At 48.6% G+C, this 18886-nt stretch overlaps 2 protein-coding genes across 4 annotated transcripts in view; one reads left to right on the top strand and one right to left on the bottom strand.

Moving 5' to 3' along the window:
• The first annotated feature begins 3199 nt into the window (after positions 1-3199).
• DNASE1L3 (deoxyribonuclease 1L3) lies at positions 3200-8745 on the top strand. Its single transcript, XM_079317204.1, has 8 exons — positions 3200-3407; positions 4814-4899; positions 5538-5630; positions 5897-6009; positions 6497-6609; positions 6928-7085; positions 7917-8013; positions 8223-8745. The coding sequence occupies exons 1-8, from the start codon at positions 3270-3272 to the stop codon at positions 8343-8345; spliced, it is 921 nt and encodes a 306-aa protein (XP_079173330.1). The 5' UTR covers positions 3200-3269; the 3' UTR covers positions 8346-8745.
• An 8168-nt stretch (positions 8746-16913) lies between these two features.
• Positions 16914-18886, bottom strand: part of FLNB (filamin B) — a 70423-nt gene continuing 68450 nt past the window's right edge. For all 3 annotated transcript variants that reach the window (XM_079316822.1, XM_079316821.1, XM_079316820.1), the window contains one exon: positions 16914-18527. In XM_079316822.1, the coding sequence (XP_079172948.1) occupies positions 18340-18527 (188 nt within the window). In that variant the 3' untranslated portion in view covers positions 16914-18339. The remainder of the gene's footprint in view (positions 18528-18886) is intronic.

Genomic DNA, 18886 nt, shown 5'->3' with positions numbered 1-18886 from the left:
ACTTATCTTCTAGAATCATAAATAAAAACTGAGTATCAAAGGTTTGGTTCAAAACATTCAGCGTGTCTTGCCCACCAAATACTTTCACCCTGCATTGCACTGAAATGCCAGAGGGTCACACCAGGACAACTATTGCCTTTATATTGACACTGAGACCACTTGCTTCCCAAATGACCAATATGCAGTCCAGCTATGAACTTTAGCAATACAAAATGGCCCAATTGCTTTGTTACTTATTAACTTGAAAGTCCAGGAGACTGTGATAAAATACTCTGCCTGATGGTTGTGATGAGGTCACCAAGAGCCCGAAGGTAATTTTGTTTGCCCAAGGGAACCTGCTTCATGGTGATGGCATCTTTGGGGCTGGCCCTTCCTGGACCTCCTCCTGTTACAGCAGATGATGATAGAGCAGCAATTTGTGTAGAAATGGTAAAAATTAAGAAATGTGAAACACTTTAAAGCCTGTTGTGTGGAAGGGGAGGCCCCTTGTCCAGAAAACAGAGCTGTGGTAGCACTTGGGCTGCACCAGCCTGGGGGTAGTGCTCCCCACATTGCCCTTCACACCCAACATCACCTCTGCCCATGCTGCCCCTGGTTCCTTGGAGCCAATCTCCTCTTTGGGAAAATAGACTAATGGGGATGTCAAATGGGGTAGTAAGGACACCCCAAAATACTGGTGCTCAGGCAGACCAGGGCAGTCTTTTCACCCTTTGTTGAAAGGGCACAGCAGCTCTGGTGTCCCCAGCAATGCCAAGCCCCTGACCAGCACACAGGCACCACATCTTTCCTACAGAGGGGAAATGAAGCTTCAGCCAAGCCCCAAGCACCCCATGGGTGCTGTCCCCTCATGGAGCACCCTATGAGTCACTGCTGCCCTCCAAGCCCAGAATAGGTTTCCTCTGCAGGGCAGAAGGGGATGTGGGCCAGCCCTCACAGAGAGGCACAGGAAACCTCAGAGATCCTCTCAGCTCATCTCTGCCAACCAAAACAATTTTGTAGGTTCCCCAGCAGCCAGGGCTGCAGCCAAAAGGAAGCAGCTGTGCCTGAAGGGAGAGGAAGAGCTCCCACATGGCTGCAGGACCCTCACACCCCTGTCCCATGGGGACCCTGAACAGGAGTGTGATACAGGGACACACTCACCCCATCCATCCCACTGCACCTTCTGGGGAGTGGGAAGAAGAGGGAGAGCTGAGCTGCTGCTCCAGAGGCAGTGACACCCCAGCCACAGCCCCCAGGACAGGCTGTCAGCAAAGCTGCACCAAGAGCCCTGGGCAGCACCTTCTCACTGCTCACAGCTCCTGCCCAAATTGGTTTCTGCCTTACCCTCAGCCTCCCCAGCTGCCTCCAGTCCCCTGGGAGCAGGGAGACCCTGAGGAGGGGATTTCTTAATCAATGTTCCACAGGTGCTGCTCAGCTGGAGAGGGTGTCCCTCCCCTGGCATCATTCCAAGTGGGGACAAGAGCAGTGTTGGTTTCACCGGCAGCTTCTTGTGCAAGAGCAGGGCAGCCCTGAACTGCCAGTGTTCACCAAGCATGTTTTATGATCTGATAAAGAGCAAAGGGGACACTCACAGGAAGTGCAGTAAACAGGAGTAAAGTGCTGCAGAAAGGAACACGAGCTCCCTGTGTCACCCCCTGCAGGCTGGCTGGCTGCTGTTTGTCCCCTGATAACTGCAGGAGAAAGGGGAACTGATAAGCCCTGAAGATAAACACAGCACTGACAGCCACGGTTCAGGGTCAGAGCCTCCATGGGCACCACAACAAACACTTGCTCTGTGATGCCAGGGTAGCCAAAACAAGCCTGATTTTGGGGAGAGCTCTGGGCTTTGCTGACTCTGACCCTGAAGCTCAGCTGCTGTCGCAAGTGCTTGGCTCAGGCTGCGCTTTCAGCAAGGTTAAGCTGGAGATTTACACCCTTCCAAGGCTGCCACTTTTCCTCCCCTCTGTCTTTATTAGTCTCTTCCGGGGCCTGTCCTGCCTGGGGACAGCTCATTGGAGACCCAGGGTGGAGGAAGCACCTCCTAAGCCCTGTGATTTTGGAGGATCACCTGCCCACTGCCCAGGCAGCTCTGTTGGTTGGCAAACACTGGTGCAATGTGGTGACACGTCCCTTGCTGGCAGCCAGTGCTCCAAATTCCAATAATGCCAAAAGGGATTTGTGGTGCCTATTCCAACACCTGCAGCACGTTCCCTGGAGAACTTGCCTCCCCAGCAAGCCTAGATCCCACTGCTTTCAGCTGTGCCATGCCTTTGGGAGCCTTTCCATGTGCTGTTCTTTGTGCTGTCTCCACCTGAGCCTGTGCAGTTGGTTCTGTGCTGGCAGCCATGTCCTGGTGCTCTGGATCCAGACCTGCTCAAGCAGCAGGGTGCAGGCAGCCTGGGTGCTCCTGCAGAAAGAAAGGAGGATATGAAAGCACCCTGTAACCATAGGGAGAAAAATTCAAGTCACGCAAGGATATCATTTAGCTTGAACTCTTGTTACACCTCCTGCCTTTATAACTCGATTGAGGACCAACAAACGTGTCTCTGGCTGAGGGCTGACACATGGTGGAGGATTAAAGGGGTAGGGGGGTTTCTCCACAAAAGCCACCTCAGGGGACCAAGCCATCCCACCTGCAGCATCCTCACTCAGGTGTCTCAGCCAAACTCGTGTGTCCCCTTCCAGCACACAGCAGCAGCCAGGCTCACATGCACAAACCAAGGCTCCTGTGCTGGGGACACTTGGACAGGAGTTTGAGGGGCAGTGCTGGGGCATCATGTGCCTTACAGTGGCTGCCTGCAGGTCCTTTCCAATGGGCTTCTGGTGTCCTCCAAAAATCCCAGTCTTCCCCCTGCTGCTTCTCAGATCTTTTCACCATCCACCCCATCCACATCCTGGTCTTGGCTGCTGGCCTGGAATGGCCCAGGGAGCCTGGTCCTATTCTGGCATGGCCCAGAGTGGCCCCAGCTGGTGCCCAGCCATGGCAAGCACCCCACAGCTGGTGTCTCCCTGTGGGGAGGAATGCTGGGTTCTACTGGAGCTGCTGCTCTGCCAGGATTCAGAGGTTGGCTCAGAAGAGCCTGTTTTCCCCTCAGGCAGAAGTTCAAAGTGTCCATGGTGCTTTGTGCTGGGAGATGGAAGTGAGAGGAAGGAGGAAATGGTGATTCCTGTTGATGACTGACACAGCTGGCTGCTCAGTTTGACCCAAGCAGCCCTAGGGGACGGATACATAAACACACACGCATACATATTTATAGACACACTTGCAGCAACTCGTTTTGCCCAGGTCCATGAAGATGCTGCTCTTCTTCTTACTTTCACTCTTCCATTTCAACCCATCTCTGACCCTAAAAATCTGTTCCTTCAATGTGAGATCTTTTGGAGAAACTAAAATAGCCAGACCTGAAGTCATCGCTGCTGTGGTAAAGGTAAGTTTGTTTGCTGGATGAGAGACACTGAGCTTTCCAGGGTTTCTTAGATGCACAATCTTGCACTTTTTTGGTCTTTCACAGTTAAGTATCAAGTGAAAAAAAAAGAGCTAATTGTTTTTAAAATATTATACTCTTAAAGGAAAAATCAGCCTGTGGTTGAACAGAATGTGTGTTGTTATTTTAGTCTTCATGGGAATATAACAGAAAAAAATATTTGTTGTTTCCTTTGGAAACTGAATTATGAAAGGAGGAAAACCTCAATGAATAGTAAAAATAATTTTCACTTTGAATCCACAAAGCTTTTTTTTGTGATACATTGTTTACCTTCCTTACATACTAGTTATTCTCAAATATTCTTGTCTAATTAAACCTATTCTCATGACAGCAAGTAGCATCTGTCATATTAGAGTGTGGTAGAAGTTTGAAAGATCTAATTGACAACTCCTGTAAGCAAAGCTCACCATCAGGTTGCCTCTGCAAAAGCTGAAGATAACCTTGGTTTCAAAAAGAACCATCTTTTAGATTTGCAGCTTTGCAAATGCCCTCCAAGATGCCACAGTGAGAGAGGACATGGGGCTTGGTGTCAGTGAGGTGGCTGTGTGTGCAGAATGGCACCAAGGAGGAATGGCCACATGGTTGGGTTGTATTCCTTTTATTGCAAATTGCCAGGGAAGGGTGGTTTGCCTGGCTTTGCATTCCCAGACTGTTCTTCCTGAGCTGTAATCACTGTGGGCAATACATACTCAATTTTAGAGTCAGATAATTGTGGGTAAATTTCAGGGCATTAAAAGGGACTTTTTTTCCTGACAAAAATCACCCACAAAATTTAAAGAGCAGTGAAACCCGTGGGAACGTCGGGCTTTGGGTGAGCTGGACTCTGCCACGGGGATTCCCAGCAGCAGCTGTGGGAGCTGAGCCTGCAGCCCCTCTGAGTGTGCAGTCCCCTGGTGGCAGGACCTGTTTGCAGGGAGTTTGGGCTTCAGGGGCTATTTCAGAGGAATCTGCAACAAGCAGAGACAGGTGAATGCTTACCCTGGGTAAGCAGTGGTGGGGGGCAGAGGCAGCACCCCAGCATTGGTGGTGATGGTGGAATCAGACTCACAGGAGAGGCTTCTGCTCCCTCTTCCCCTCCATGCTTCCTTTTCAGGGTTAGGAGCTGAAGTTTTCCACTAAATCTGAAACTGTTCTGGTCCCAGTTCCCTCTCCCAGTTCTTGCTGGGGCGTGCAGCAGCTCTGAAAGCAGAAAAGCTTCCTTCCAGCCCCTGCTCCCCTCCCACGGTCCCAGGCTGCAGCCACTTCTTTCACAAAGACTTCTCCCATGCCTGTAACCACTTCTTTCTAACCCCTTCTAATCCCCTAATACCAGGCACCTGCAAACTTCCTCCCCCTCCTTCCCCCTGCAGATCATTTCCCGCTGTGACATCATGCTGCTGATGGAAATAAAGGACAGCAAGAACCGTGTGTGTCCTCTGCTGGTGGAGAAGCTCAGGTAGGGTGGCCATGGGCAGATGGATAAACATGGGAAAGCTCTGCTCTGGGCCACTTTACTGGGGAAAAATCAGTCTAAGGGTCTGGGCTCTGTCTCAATGTCAAGGAAGGACCAGACTCTGGCAGTCTGGCTAAGGACAGGAGCAAAGGCAGTTCCAGACCACTGTAGAATGCATTTTAAAATCAGTATAACCAAACTAAATTCAATTTGCAGAGAAGTTCCCGAAGGAGAAAAAAAGTAAGGGGGGATGTCCTCCCTGGGCTGGTATCAGACTGCAGCAGGACAGCCACCTTCCTGCAGGGCCTGGAACTGCCTTAGATTAGAGACTGCCTGCCTAAAAGCTTGACTGCTTTCTTCTGGACAATCCAGAGGAAACAGCAGCGTTCAGCTGGCTGGACATGACACCCAGCTGAGGGAGAGAGAGGCTGCAATGAGCAGGGACAGGGTGGAGTGAAGAGCAAGGGGTAGAGCAGGGGTCCAGCTCCTGAGAAGGGTTTAGTGTCTATGACCTGATTAATGTTCAGTGACCTGCCTCTGAGGTCAGGCAGGCAGTGCCAAAGCCCTGGGCACAGGGTTTATCTCACTCTCAGCCCCTTGTGAGTGCAGAAATAAACTCAGGACCATCACTTTGCTCCCAGCCAGCTGGAGGAGCCAAAGGAGGAGTACAGGTGTGTGGCCAGTGAGAGGCTGGGAAGGAACAGCTACAAGGAGCAGTATGCCTTCATCTACAGGTGGGTGAGCCCCTTTGCCAACAAGCCAGCCCCTCTCCCTGCCCTGTGGCACAGCCCCCGGGTGGGCTGGACCTGGCTTTGCTGAGAGGGAGCTGGAGAGGTGCAGGCTGTGCAGCTGGGCTGGGCTGTGCCCAGGGATGATGGGGATGTGGGGATCATCCCAGTGTGTGTGTCCATCCCAGACTATGCCCCAGGCTCCAGGTCAGAGCATGCAGCCAGTGCTGGACAGTCTTGAACGTGACATCCCTATCCTGTTCTTTCTGCAGGCAAAATCAGGTATCAGTGAAACAAACCTACCAGTACCCTGACACCCAGCCTGGGGATGAGGATGTCTTCTCCAGAGAGCCCTTTGCCATCTGGTGGCAGTCTCCCAAAACTGGTGAGGTGTTTCAGAAACAAGTCCCATCACTGTCCCACTGTGAGTCAGCACAGCAGCACTGGCTGGACCCAAGCACATCACAGGGCAGGCTCCAGAGGCTGCATCCCGACCCCACACTGCTTTTCCTTACAAGAGCAGCATTTTCCCTTCAGGGCTGCTGCCTCTGGGAAATGCCACAGCCCTGCACATGCCCTGCTGGGAAAGCCTCTGCTGCTGCCATGGGCAGTGGGATGCATTCCATGCTGCTGGCACAGCCTGGGAGCAGTTACTGTGGGTGCTGGATCAGGATTTGCCTGCACTGGCACAGCTCCTCAAACAGCTGAGTGCCTGGAGGGGGGCACCCTGCGACCACAGAGATCACCCTGCTCTACAGTCAGAGCAGAAGCTGCTTCTTCCTCAGAAAAAACCTGCTTACAAGTCAGTGTCTGTTGCTTTGTGACTCATTGTCTGTTGAACATTTTTCCTGTTGCTGTGCCTTGTTTTGAAGCTGTCAGTGAGTTTGCTGTCATCCCTCTGCACACCAGCCCAGGCACAGCCGTGCGGGAGATTGATGAGCTCTATGATGTGTATTTAGATGTCAGACAGCGCTGGAAAACTGAGGTTGGTTGCCACATCTGTGTCACTAATGGGGCTTTGGGACTGAGTCACTGGCCACATTATTCACTATTCAGAGCTGAAAACCTTAAACCCATTGATAATGCACCCCAGATTTTGAGTATCTCTTTGGTGCCTTTTCATTGAGTTCTCCACATTCTATACAGTAAACCTGAACACCTAATAAAACTATTATCAGTGTGCCCTGATGTGCCCAGCAGAAGGGAGAAGCCCCACTGCATCCATGGACCATAAAAATCCACATAGGTCTTCTTTTGAAAAACTGTACTCATGATTACATTTGGAAACCCTTCTACCTTCCAGAGCTTTGTTTTCATGGGGGACTTCAACGCTGGGTGTAGCTATGTTCCCCAAAAGCAGTGGAAGAACATCCGTCTGAGGACTTACTCTGAATTCCTCTGGCTAATTGGTGACAGAAATGACACAACTGTCAGGAACAGCACCAGGTGCCCATATGACAGGTAAAGGGCCCACTGCCAAACCACCCACTGGTTATAACTCTGAGAGAAAAATTATATCAAAAGGTGTCAGTGATCAACAGAGGAAACAAATGTCTGTGAGGCCATCAGAGATAAAACAGTGTCCAGGGGAAAGGTGATCCAAATGCTTCTAGTCAGGAGCACAAAGCCCTCTGCAGACCAGACTGGGCAGGATTCACACAGAACCAGCCACTGCTGTGGCTCAGGTGGGATGGGTGACAGGACAGGACAGGAGAGCCAGCAGCACTGCTCATCTGCAGGGAGCCCTGCAAACACCTGGCAGGAGGTGCTGCTGCCTCCTCCATGCCAGCTTTGCACCAAGGCTTTTGCTCTCATGTTTGTAATTTGGATTGACAAATGCACACCAAGGTTCTGTGGCACCTCCCCTTGCCCTGGACATGTGCAAGTCCTGCTGCCACTGCAGCTCCCTTGGCAGGGACAAGAATACATCAGCTATTAGAGCTCAGAGTGCTCTTGAAGGACGAGTTTCTGGGTCTGAGCAGCACTTCAGTGGTACTCCAGTCGTTGTCTTGTGATTTTTGTAACCTAAGCAGGACTTTGAAATTTGCAGCACTGTTGGGTGGGATTAGATAGAAGTCATTTAATGTTGGCTTCCAGGCCAATGCACACCAAGATATTTATGTGCCTCTCTGCCAAGGAGGAGCTGACATGTCTGGGTGGGCAGTCCATGGGTCAGGACAAACCACACCTAGCTGTGACTCCAGCAGAGCCACCTCTCTGGCACCAGCTCAGTGCACGTGGCTCCACAGGCCAGGCACCCCTTGCAGCCCCCCCTTGCCTTGCTCCTTGCAGGATTGTGGTCAGTGGACAGAAGCTCGTCCAGGCTGTGGTGCCACACTCTGTCAACATCTTTGATTTCCAGGAGGAATTTCAGATGACTGAGGAGCAGGTAGGCACAGCCCAGCCTCTGCAGCAGTGGGGAAGGGCTAACATGGGGGCACAGGGTGTCCAGGCAGGGCTGAGCACCCCCCTGGCTGTAAAACAAGTCACTGCTGACCACCACTCCCAAACTGTGCAGAACTCATATCCACCTCCCCACATCCAGGCAGGGCTGGGGGAGTGAGGGGACTCCCAGCCCTCTGTGCTGCTGTCTTGCAGGCTCTGGGAGTGAGCGACCATTTCCCAGTAGAATTTGAGTTAAAAGCCAAAGGTGGCTTTTTCAACTGGCTGAGATCAAAGTTTTCAAGGAAGAGGAGACCAAAGAAGAGCCACAGATCGTGATCTTGAGCATGCTGAGTCCTCCTACAGATGCCAACAGATCTTGGAGAAGAATGGTGTAGAAATATTCACAGCAAGTGCAATTGCTTCCAGTATTTTTACCCAATTTAATGGGTAAAAACCCCCAAATATTTCTTTAAAGTTAAAATATTTGGAGTGAGAAGGCAAATTAAACCTTCATGCTGTTTTTTCTTCATTGTATAGAGAAATAAATCAGCTAGAAGCAGCACACTGTACTTACTGTGCTGGTCACAAATGTAAGGAGCTAAATGCAGGGCTAAAATACTTCTGTGTGCTTTGCCTGCAGCACCTGGGGCAGGGAGCTGCACATGTTCCCTTGGGCTCTGCAGCTCTGCCACTGCTCTGCAGGGGCAGAGGGATTAAAAGGACTTTTTGCATCGTGTGTGTGTCTCTGTGTGTTTGTGCTTCAGAGCTGCAAGCAGCAGACATGAGGCTGTACCTGCTGGTTTGCAATGGAGAATATTGCTGAATTTAGGGTATTTCTCTGTGAGTGAGGGGTTTAAATTGGTCACATCATCCAGGGATTTGGGGAAAACAGAAAGAAAAGACAGAGGGACAGGCAGTGAGAGCCCCTTTTCTGCACTGCCCAGCTGGGGGCAGCAGGAAGCTGATGGTTCTCTGCCCACTGCAGACCTCAGGTGAGACATCCCAGGTGATACTGCTGCCAACAGAGTGCCATAAAATTCGCATCAAAATCTGATTTCAGCATCCTGACATGGAAGTGAACTGCATTCCTCCTCAAAAAAAAAAAAAAAAAAAAAAAAAAAAAAAAAAATCCAAATCTCCATGGCAGCCCAAAGTCCTCTGATGAACCAGACTTTAATGGTGATTATTCAATGTAATGATGCAGCAATCTGTTTTCCTAGCTCAGCCCACAGGCTGTCTTTAGTGCAATCCAAACCCTGACACACAGATGGCATCTGGAGAGTGGGAATAATCCAACTGCTAGTAGAGACAAATATTCATCTCCTTCATCAATGCACCCCAGGTTGCCTCCTGAAAGGGCAGGGAGGGCTGGGGAGTGAGAGAGGCTTTGTGGGGAGGAAAACAGTTTGGCCTTTGTGAAACCCACTGTTCAGGGAGAAGAATTTGAGGAAAGAAACTAAATCAAGAGAAAAATACCCCAGGAGGTTGTGTGCTAGGCAGACAACAAATCCTTCAACTTTTAGCAGCAATTAAACTTGAAATGATACAGCATTTCATATGCTCCCTTATACTGCAATCAGCACAAAGGAAAAAGCCTGATTTAGAACAAATATTTACATTGGGATTTTTATAGAGATGCCTCTGTCTGGCTGCCATCAGTGATGGTTCATGAGAAGGCTGAAACCAGTCTGAGTCTCTGGCCTCACATCTTGCTTCTATGTAAGCACTTTCTGTCTCCTGGCTTTCAGAAAGGAGCAGTGCACAGAGAAAGAAATCACCCTTCAGAAAAGCAATAATGGACACATTCAGTCATAAAAAATACATAATTAGAACTAAGTTTTGCTGAAAATATTTATCCTTATTTGCAATATTTGGTATAGCCATTTATCCAGCACCTGAAAATAAGAGATGTGGCCAGAGAGCAGCCTCAGGAGTGATGTCAGTGGCTTCAGAGCAGTGTGCTGGGCTTGGCTGGGGTAGAGAGAATTTTCTTCACAGCAGTTGCATGGAGCTGTGTATTGGATTTGTGCTGAGAGCAATGTTGATAACACAGGGATGTTTTTGTTGCTGCTGTGCAGCATTTTCTGTCTCTCACCCCACCAGTGAGCTGGCTGGGGATGCACAAGAACCTGGGAGGAGATGCAGCCACAACAGCTGACTCCCACTGAGCCAGGGAATGTCCCATACCAAATGGAGTCCTGCTCAGCATTAAAACCTTGGGGAAGAAGAAGGGCTCATCTTGCAGAGATGCTGAATTTCTGACCAACAGAGACATCTTAATGCAAAATGGTGCTCCTCCATGGAGAGCTGGGACACAGATTTGTGGATTCACGGCAGAGACATCATCTGCACTCCTGTTATACATTTGACAGGGGCTGGGAGGTGTGCCACACTCCTGCTGTCAGCACAGTCTGTCTCTCTAGATATTCATTAGACAATATTATAATTACATCCTAATATATTTAACAGTTCATGCCATCTCTAGATTTCCCCCCCTGGGGACCCAGCTGTCCCAGCTGCAAAGGGGTTTTTAAGTTGTTCCAGCCTGCAGGAGCCTCGATATATTCTGCAGCCAGAACAAAGTTTTTCTTTTTGATGAATAAGGCTTTTTGAGCTTTATTTATGATCAAACAGAAGTTTTTCGCTGGGAATCCAGAATTCCTGGAGAGACTTTGTCTCATGCAAGCCAGATCTCAGATCACGGCTGGGAGAGAAACAAAGAGGCTCTTCAGAAGCAGAAAACTGTTTCCTCCCCAGCAGCCCTGCTCAGACAAGAACAGAGCAGAGAGTTCAGCTGAACAAAAAGTGCTGAGACCCCAATCCCTCAGGCTGGGGTCCTGGGGGAGCCCTTCTCCAGTGGATGGCACTGGAGGCATCCTCCCTGCCCGCAGACCCAAGGTCCCTCCTGCCCACTGAGACCCTCCCCAGCCTACAGAAGGTCCCTACAGAAACCCACAGCAGGAACATTTTTACTGCCCTGGGATTGTAAGCCTCTTGGCAGAGAAACCCCCAGGAGCCCACAGCAGCAGCCCAAAGCTGGACTTCAGCAATCATCTCTGCTGGGTTGGTTTGTCCATCTGCACCTTCACCTGAAGAGGGCTCGTGTCCTTTTCCTGGCCTTGGCACTGCTCTCCACTAACCCACAGCCCTGACACCTCTGCCTGCACCACAGGAGGAGACCCTTTATCCCAGAGCAAGGCTCTGACTACCTCCTTTTGCCTCTTCTGAGCTGCTGGCAGAAATGAGGACACAGGACACAGATACAAAACCCCACAGGGACCCACCTGGCTTCTTCTTTTTGGGGTCTTACCTAATCTCCAGTCTAAACCTCCCCTTGAGGCTGTTTCCTCATCACTTGTTACCTGGGAGAAAAACCAACCTGGCTACACTCTCCTGTCAGGTGTTGGACAGTGATAAGGTCCCCCCGAGCCTCCTTTTTTCCAGGCTAAACACCCCCACCTGCCTCAGCTACTCCTCATGAAACTCGTGCCCAGACCAGATGTACACATGTACAGATGTCTGGCCACATAAAGATATGCAGCAAACAACTGAGCTGCAGCCTCAGAAGGGCTGTGCTGTGCTGTCACACAGCAGGGCTGGCAGCACTGACAGCAAAATCAAAGGCAGAGATATCAAAGAGCCTCCCAGTGTGACACCAGCAGCTGGTCCATGGCTCCCTCTGCCTCTGGAGGGAGTGGGGGAAGCACTCGTGCCCCAGGCTGTCCAGGCATCCCCATGGAATTCACAGCCAGCCCCCCAGCACGGCCAGCAAACTCAAGGAAAGGAAAAGGGATTTCACCCTTCTCAACTGGGAGCTCATGGATCTGCATCCCCCATGTTCTCCACACAGAGCTCTCCACTCTCTGCACACAGCCCATGGCTGGCCCCAAGGAGTCCCTGGGCCCACTGGGTTTCTAAATGAGTTTTGCAATAATAAGGGAGTCCTTGGTTGGCTTGAGGTCTGGTTATTCATTGTCCACAGTTATTTAACTGGGCATCAGGCTGTGATGACCCTCCCAAGGCACAGCAGCTCCCAGGCCTGGGTGGTGGCAGGTCACAGGGCACATCCACCCCTGGGACCCCTTGGTGTCCCTGCACAAGGGCAGCTGGCCTGGTCCAGCAGTGACCACAGCCTTTCCTGCCTGCCCAGCCCCTTGGGATGTCTTCCAGTGCCTGTGCTTCTGCTCTTTGCTGGTTTGTACCTGGCTTTGGGAAAGATGTGAGGCTGCTCTGGCATCAGTGCCACCATCCCCTCTCTGTAACACATGCCACCAATCCCTTTTCCAATGCCAGGGGAAACTGCAATCAGTTTGGATCAGAGGCTCTTTCTGCAACCACAGAATCATAGAATATCCTGAGTTGAAAGGGACCCACAAAAATCATTGAATCCAACTCCTGACTCTGCACACAATCACCCCAAAATTCACATTGTGTGCTTGAGAACACTGTCCAAAGTTTTGTGAACTGTGACAGGCTTGGGGCCATGACCACTCACCTGGGGAGCCTTCCTGTGCTCATACACCCTCTGGGTAAAAAAAAAAACTTTTCCTAACATCCAACCTTAACCTCCCTGAGCAGGGTTTAGCCCATGTTCCTCTCCATCATCCAGAGGGTTCAGGGACACAACCTCTGCACTCTCACCTAGTATAAAACCACAAGTGCCCTTTCTCTGTAGGCTGGTTTTCCAGCCAGTATGAAAAACAAGGTTAAATACTTTGTGTGTCATTTTAAATATAGAGTCTCTGCTGTCACTGTTTGCAGGGGAAATTTTCTGGTAGAGAGAAGACAGATTTATATGAATTAATTTCCATATTGGCAAAGTTACAAAAAACCTTCCCTGAAAAGCTCTGCAAATGCTGGCATTGAGATATGAAGGCTTTCTGTGCCTCTCTGTAGGGAGGAGAGCCTGACCCCAGCCACTTCTGGGGAAGCCAGATGCCAAATCCCACCCCCCAAACAAAACACCCTAGCTGGACATCACTGTCAGAAGGAAATATCCACCCTGGCAAGGCCAGCTGCTCCATGGGGCCCAAAGGACTCAGGCTTCCAGCTCAGCAGGGATGTAAATATTTGCAGTACCCAGGTTCTGCAGAAAGCAGCTCAGCACAGGAAAGAGCTGTCAAACATACCTCTAGGTCCTGCTAGATCATATTTTCCCATTAAGTTTTTTTTTAAAAAATCATATATACTAGCCTTTCATTCATGTCATTTAAAGAATGTGCTTTAAATCTCAGTCAAATTAACGGCGACAGGAGCCATAAATCCAACCTGATCTAGTGACAATATTTCTTCTAAGCATGCAATATAAATTCACAACTATGAAAATTAACTCTGAAAGTCTGAGAAATTCTGAAAAGTCATTTAAAAGCCTTTTCTCAGGAGGCCCTGGGGAAACAGCCCCTCACAAGAGGGGGGCCTGGCAGCAGGGCTGTTTTGATAACCTTCAGTGAAAGGGACCTGAGAATATTAACCATTACTGAAGGCTGTGGAGGAAAAAAATGCTGTAGCCCTCCCTGCTGCTTTTCCAGCTCAGATGGAGCTGTGAAGATATGGAACCTGGGATGGGAATATCTCTAAGTTAATGCAACACAAGAAAAAAATTACTTTTAAAACCAAACATTTGTTTGGAGGAGTTTGGGAGTTAGATGCTGAAATGTTCAGGTACCCAGAGGGTTTAGTCCCAGCTGGGCTGGGTGCTCCAGTGCATGTTCTGCACTGCTGCTGTAAGCAGCAAAACCCCAAACCCTCCTTTCTGCTGCTCTGGATGGGGATAGGAGATGCAATAAATAAGGAAAAAAAAAAAAAAAAAAAGAAATAGAAGATCCTCCAAGCCAGCTGGCACAAAGCACAGATAAACACCTGGGGATGCTGCCAGCAGCTTTTCAAGGCCCCATTCCTCGGGTGCCAGAGCTGGCCCTGACCTGGCAGAGGACAACCTGGGCAACCAATTTAATTTGGCTCATGGGAGAGCATGGCACAGCCAGCTGTCGTAATAACTAATGGTTTGGAAAGTCTTTTCTCAAACAAATAAAACCCACTGTGTGAAAAAGCATTGTGCCATTCCCTGAATTAAGTTTTATGCAACTCCATCCCAGTTTCTGTCAAGTGATGTCTGTAACCACTTTGGATAGGCCTTTTCATGTGATTTATACATAGTTTGTTCCCTTTTTTTTTTTTTTCAGGTAAAAAAAGTGCATTGTCTACACTGCAAGTACATCTCAATGTGGAGTAAAAAAAAAATAGAAAAAACAATCAAATAAGTTTAAAACAAATAAATGCAGAAGCTATAAGTGAGTAGAGAAAAAAAGCAGTTTCTGGATTAGAAATTTCACAATCTCACTTTAAACAGACAATTAGAGGGAAAAGTAATTACAGGGTTTGCATAATCTGACCAAACCCAGAGCCCTGCTAAGCAACAGCCCCAGCACCCACACTGTCAATGTGCCTGGGTGATGTCAGAGCAGGTCAGGGCTTTCTGGGGGTGACAGGAGATCCAGCCTGGACACACAAAGTGCTCTGTACAGGCCCAGGCCTGGAGACTGACCACTGCAGCAACAGGGACAAAAAAAAAATTAAGTATACATATAAGTATTGTGTATGCTTATACTATAAGTGTAGTACATATATATTATATATATTACACATATGTATATACACACACATATATAATTATTCAAGGATTAATTATATAAAGATTTAAAGTAAATATTAATTATGTAAATATTAAATACTTTGAATTATTAAAATATATAGTATATTTTAATAATTTAAACAATATTAAATATTTTGAAACTGCTAAAGTTATTAAAATAATTTAAATGCATATATTTAATTTACTGGAGACACAATTGCAGAAGGCAAAATGCAATTCTCAGTTTTGCATGCAACACCCCAGTACATGAGGTATTTGCCATGCTGGCTGCTGTGATGGCCAGCAGAAGCACAGAGGCAAGGCCAGGGACAGCCAGAGGGGGCTGAAGAGGGAGCTCCAAAGCTCCCCAAACCAAAGGAGGCCAGTGGGCAGCCATGAGATCCCATGGGATGGCAGCAGCAATCACAGCCCAGGGACAGCAGGGCAGGCTCGAGCTGCAGGATGAGGACAGGCTTGGGTGTGTGGGTTGTGAGGAGCTCCAGGACATCATCCCCAAAGACCCCTTCTCTTCCATGGAGATGCATCAATGCATCCCACCAATACCAGGCAGGGGCTGGAATGCTCTGCAGTTCCCATCCCATGTATCTGCTGTGCTGCAGGGATTTACCTTCTACCTCCCACCAGCACACCCAGGGAACCTCCCAGCTGTGCCATGGGTCCCAGCATGTCCCCAGGTGGCACAGCCCTGCCCTGGGCCACTGCTCAGCAGCAGGCTGGGCTCCAGCTGGCTGCCAGGGCACTGCCACACTAGTGCAGGGCTCACAGGACAGCTCAGACCAGATAGGGAAGGATGAAGTTCCCAATGGGACTCACAGGTACTAAGTGGCCAAATCCTACTGCAAACCACCTCCAGAGAGAGAGACTATAAACAAAGAAAAAGAATTTAAGTTCAACCAAACTGGTAGAAAAGCACTTCCACACCTAAAGACAAAAATCTGCTGCCAGTCCTTTTTCTGTACTGAAGAAAGTGAATCTTGTACCATTGCAAGTCGGCCCAGCAGGAGGCACTGGGACACCAGTAACCCGCACCCACACCAGCCCCACAGGCACTCAGAAACCTTTGTCAAGGTGCCAAAAGCAGAGCAGAATGTCCCCAAAGCACTGCTCTGCGCCCAACACAGTCAGTCCTGAGCTGGCAGAGCTGCTGGAGGTAGCTGGATGTTTTTGCCCAAAATTAACCTGCCAAGAAGCTCCTCTCATCACCATCACCGTGTGCTTGCTGTCCTTAGGTCATTTTTGTAGCCACTCCTCAGCTGTCAGTGCCCAGACCAGGCAGAGTTGAAGCAGACTCAGCTTTTACTGGAGGTAACCCCGGCCACAGTAGCAACCAGGGTCCATCAACTTCACAGACAACTCCTGCTAATTTCAGCAGGCAAGAGAAAGCCAGACAAGCACAGGGGGCACTGGGACATAGGAGTTACACAGGTGAGATGCTCTCAAGGTTTGCTCACAGCAACAGCCGTATCCAGGTTTGTTATGTTTAAAAACATTGAATAGGAGGCTCACGATGACATACCTACCACAAGGCTAATGAAACACAGTTAACTATAAAAAGGAAATAATCTGATAAGCCTGGGGCAGGAAAGTCCTTGGCAGCCACTGCATCTCAGGTTTCACCTGAGCTTTCAGCAGGAGAGTGTTTGGGAAAACATCTGCTGGTTTCCATGGCTGTGTGCCTGGAGGTGCTGGCCCCAGGTGTAGGAGACACCTTGTGCAAACAGCCCCAGGGATCCCGGGGGAGCAGCGGGCTGGGAGCACTCTGGGATCACAGATGGCAGCTGAGGGGACACAGCACTGCCCCATGCCTGGGCTCTGCACAGGGTATCAGCACAGCTGTGTACTGCTCCATCCACTGTGCCCACTGCACATTTACACCATATGGCTTAAACTTCTGCCATTTTGTTTTAACTGGGAAAAAAAAAAGTTTCAGGGGAAAAAAATAATGGTATTGAGGTTCTGCCTAAATTTCCATGGCTACCTGCACAGCCCATAGGCTATTTGGTCTGCCTGAAGCAGCTGTGTGGAGTAATTTCAGTCTGAACTTCACTGACTACATATGAAAAGAATCCGATGTTGTTTTTAACATGCACATTTTAATGAAGCAAACATTTCTATTTAATAAGTTATAAGATACAATTTTACAATCCTGCATTTTATTCCAGTTTATTTTGTTTTTACTTTCTAGTTTACAATGTAGTGAGCATTTCACATTAAGGCACAAAAAAAGCACAATAAAAAACCCCCAACCTTCCTTTTTCTCCCAGTAACTGTGCTGGAGAGCAGTACATCCACACATAATTACAGAACCATAAGCATGAACTTCTCCCGAGGGACAGTGACATGTCAACAGCTTTTCAACAAATCCTACCTTCTCCAAACTGCAGAGTTTGAGCTCATCAGGAGAGTTTACTAAAGCCCCAGCAGCTGACAGCAATTCAGATAAGCACCTGGGAAGTAGTATGGAGTAATCCGGGACAAACAGACAAGTTACAGGAAGTTTCCACTCCCCAGCCCTCAGCAGCAACGCCTGTTGCAGCACGAAGGGGATTTCAGGAAAGATGAAAGAGACATTGCTTCAGGCATGTCCTTGGACTCAGATACAATAAAACACCTTGCACCAAGCAGGGTTTGTTCATGGATATTGCTATTATTGGTATTGCTATTACTGGTAACTTCACAGACCCGCCCTGTGTCCCACTGCAGATGTGGGTCCCATTCCAGGATGGCCTCTTTGCCCTGTCTCAGACACTGGCCTGGCCTGCAGCCTCCAGGGAAACCAGTGGTCATCTCAACACACCATGGGGCTCTGGACTGCAGCGACTCTGGTCACACAGGTGACAGCCATGCCTGGCTTGGCAAGTTCAGGGGCTTTACTTAACCCACCCAACCCAGGGCTTGTTCTTAAATCAAAAAGTGTGTGGGGGGGTGTTACCTGTAAAGTTACACAAACATCACCAGCATCCCAAGCTCGTTAAAACTGCAATCCTAGCATCATGGCCAAAACACTACCTTGTCTCTAGAGTTACAAAGCAATAATATAGAGAGGCTGAAAGCTTACAGGAAGTAATTTTCAGTCTGCTTTTGGTTTGCTATAAAAGATAAACTTTTCTAAATGTAAACCATTAGCAAAGCATTTTCAGAAAACATTTTAAATTTGAGTGGTAAAGCTACTTAAAATAGCCTTTTATAATGTTGAGTATTAAAATTGATCAAGTATACAAAGGCACCTATTATAGTACCAGTTTTACCTCATTTCTTTACAGAAAAGAATTTGAACTGGGGACAGCCCAAGTCATATTCCATAACTAAAATGTAAAGTCTCCAGTCAAATAAAATCAGTAGTTAAGATACCCAATTACAAAGACAAATTCCAGTTTTCAATTAACATCTAAAGTCTTTAACATCCGCATGGGAAATTAGTGTCTATTCATCCACATGATTCTCCAAACATTAACAGTGACCCGGACAAGTACTACAAAGGTACAATTTGAGGAGATATTAAATAAATTGACATTAGGTTGGTAAGTAGGATAGAAGTGAAATGCTTGTAAAAACAGAGTTTATGTCTGACTACTGAAATGTGAGCCGTGTGCATCTAGAAACCGCATTTTGCAACACGACTGCACCCAGCACAACTCGGCGCCTGGAGCGCACGGCAGAGAGCACCGAGCGCCGTTATTACGGAACGGTGACGTGGAAGGGGCTCCCAGGAATGTGCTCGTCACCCCACTTCACTGCCAGGACATAGTCCCCCCTTTCCTTGACGACATAGGTGACGTTGTACTGATGGCTGCCCAGATGCTTGATGGACACCTCTTCGCATGGGATTGTAGGCCCGTGGACACCAACTAACAGCATGTTGGAACCTACAGAACAACACACAACTGTTAATACCCCTGAACTTAAGGCAGAGTGGCTGTACCATATTGGCTCTGTAACACGTGGATTTTGTTATTTTAATTCAGAGTGGTAGCTGAGCCATACCTCAGATTAATTTGGTATAGGAAGGAATTTTATATTAAAAAGCTTTCAGCCTCATAGAGGAGAGGATTTATCTATGCTATTTGCCAGACCTGACAGGTTACCACCAAGTAGAGCAGAAGAGCCATCAGTATTGCTTGTGAAAACAAGCTGGTATTGCTTTACAAGTACTTCATCAGAAGTTAATAGCAGGGGCCAGTGGACACAGCTGGCCTGTAATCCACCCACCACAGAACTCCCAGAT

This window comes from Erithacus rubecula (genome assembly GCF_903797595.1).
Source record: "Erithacus rubecula genome assembly, chromosome: 13".
Taxonomy (NCBI): Eukaryota; Metazoa; Chordata; class Aves; order Passeriformes; family Muscicapidae; genus Erithacus; species Erithacus rubecula.
This window is presented reverse-complemented; position numbering and strand designations above follow the sequence as displayed.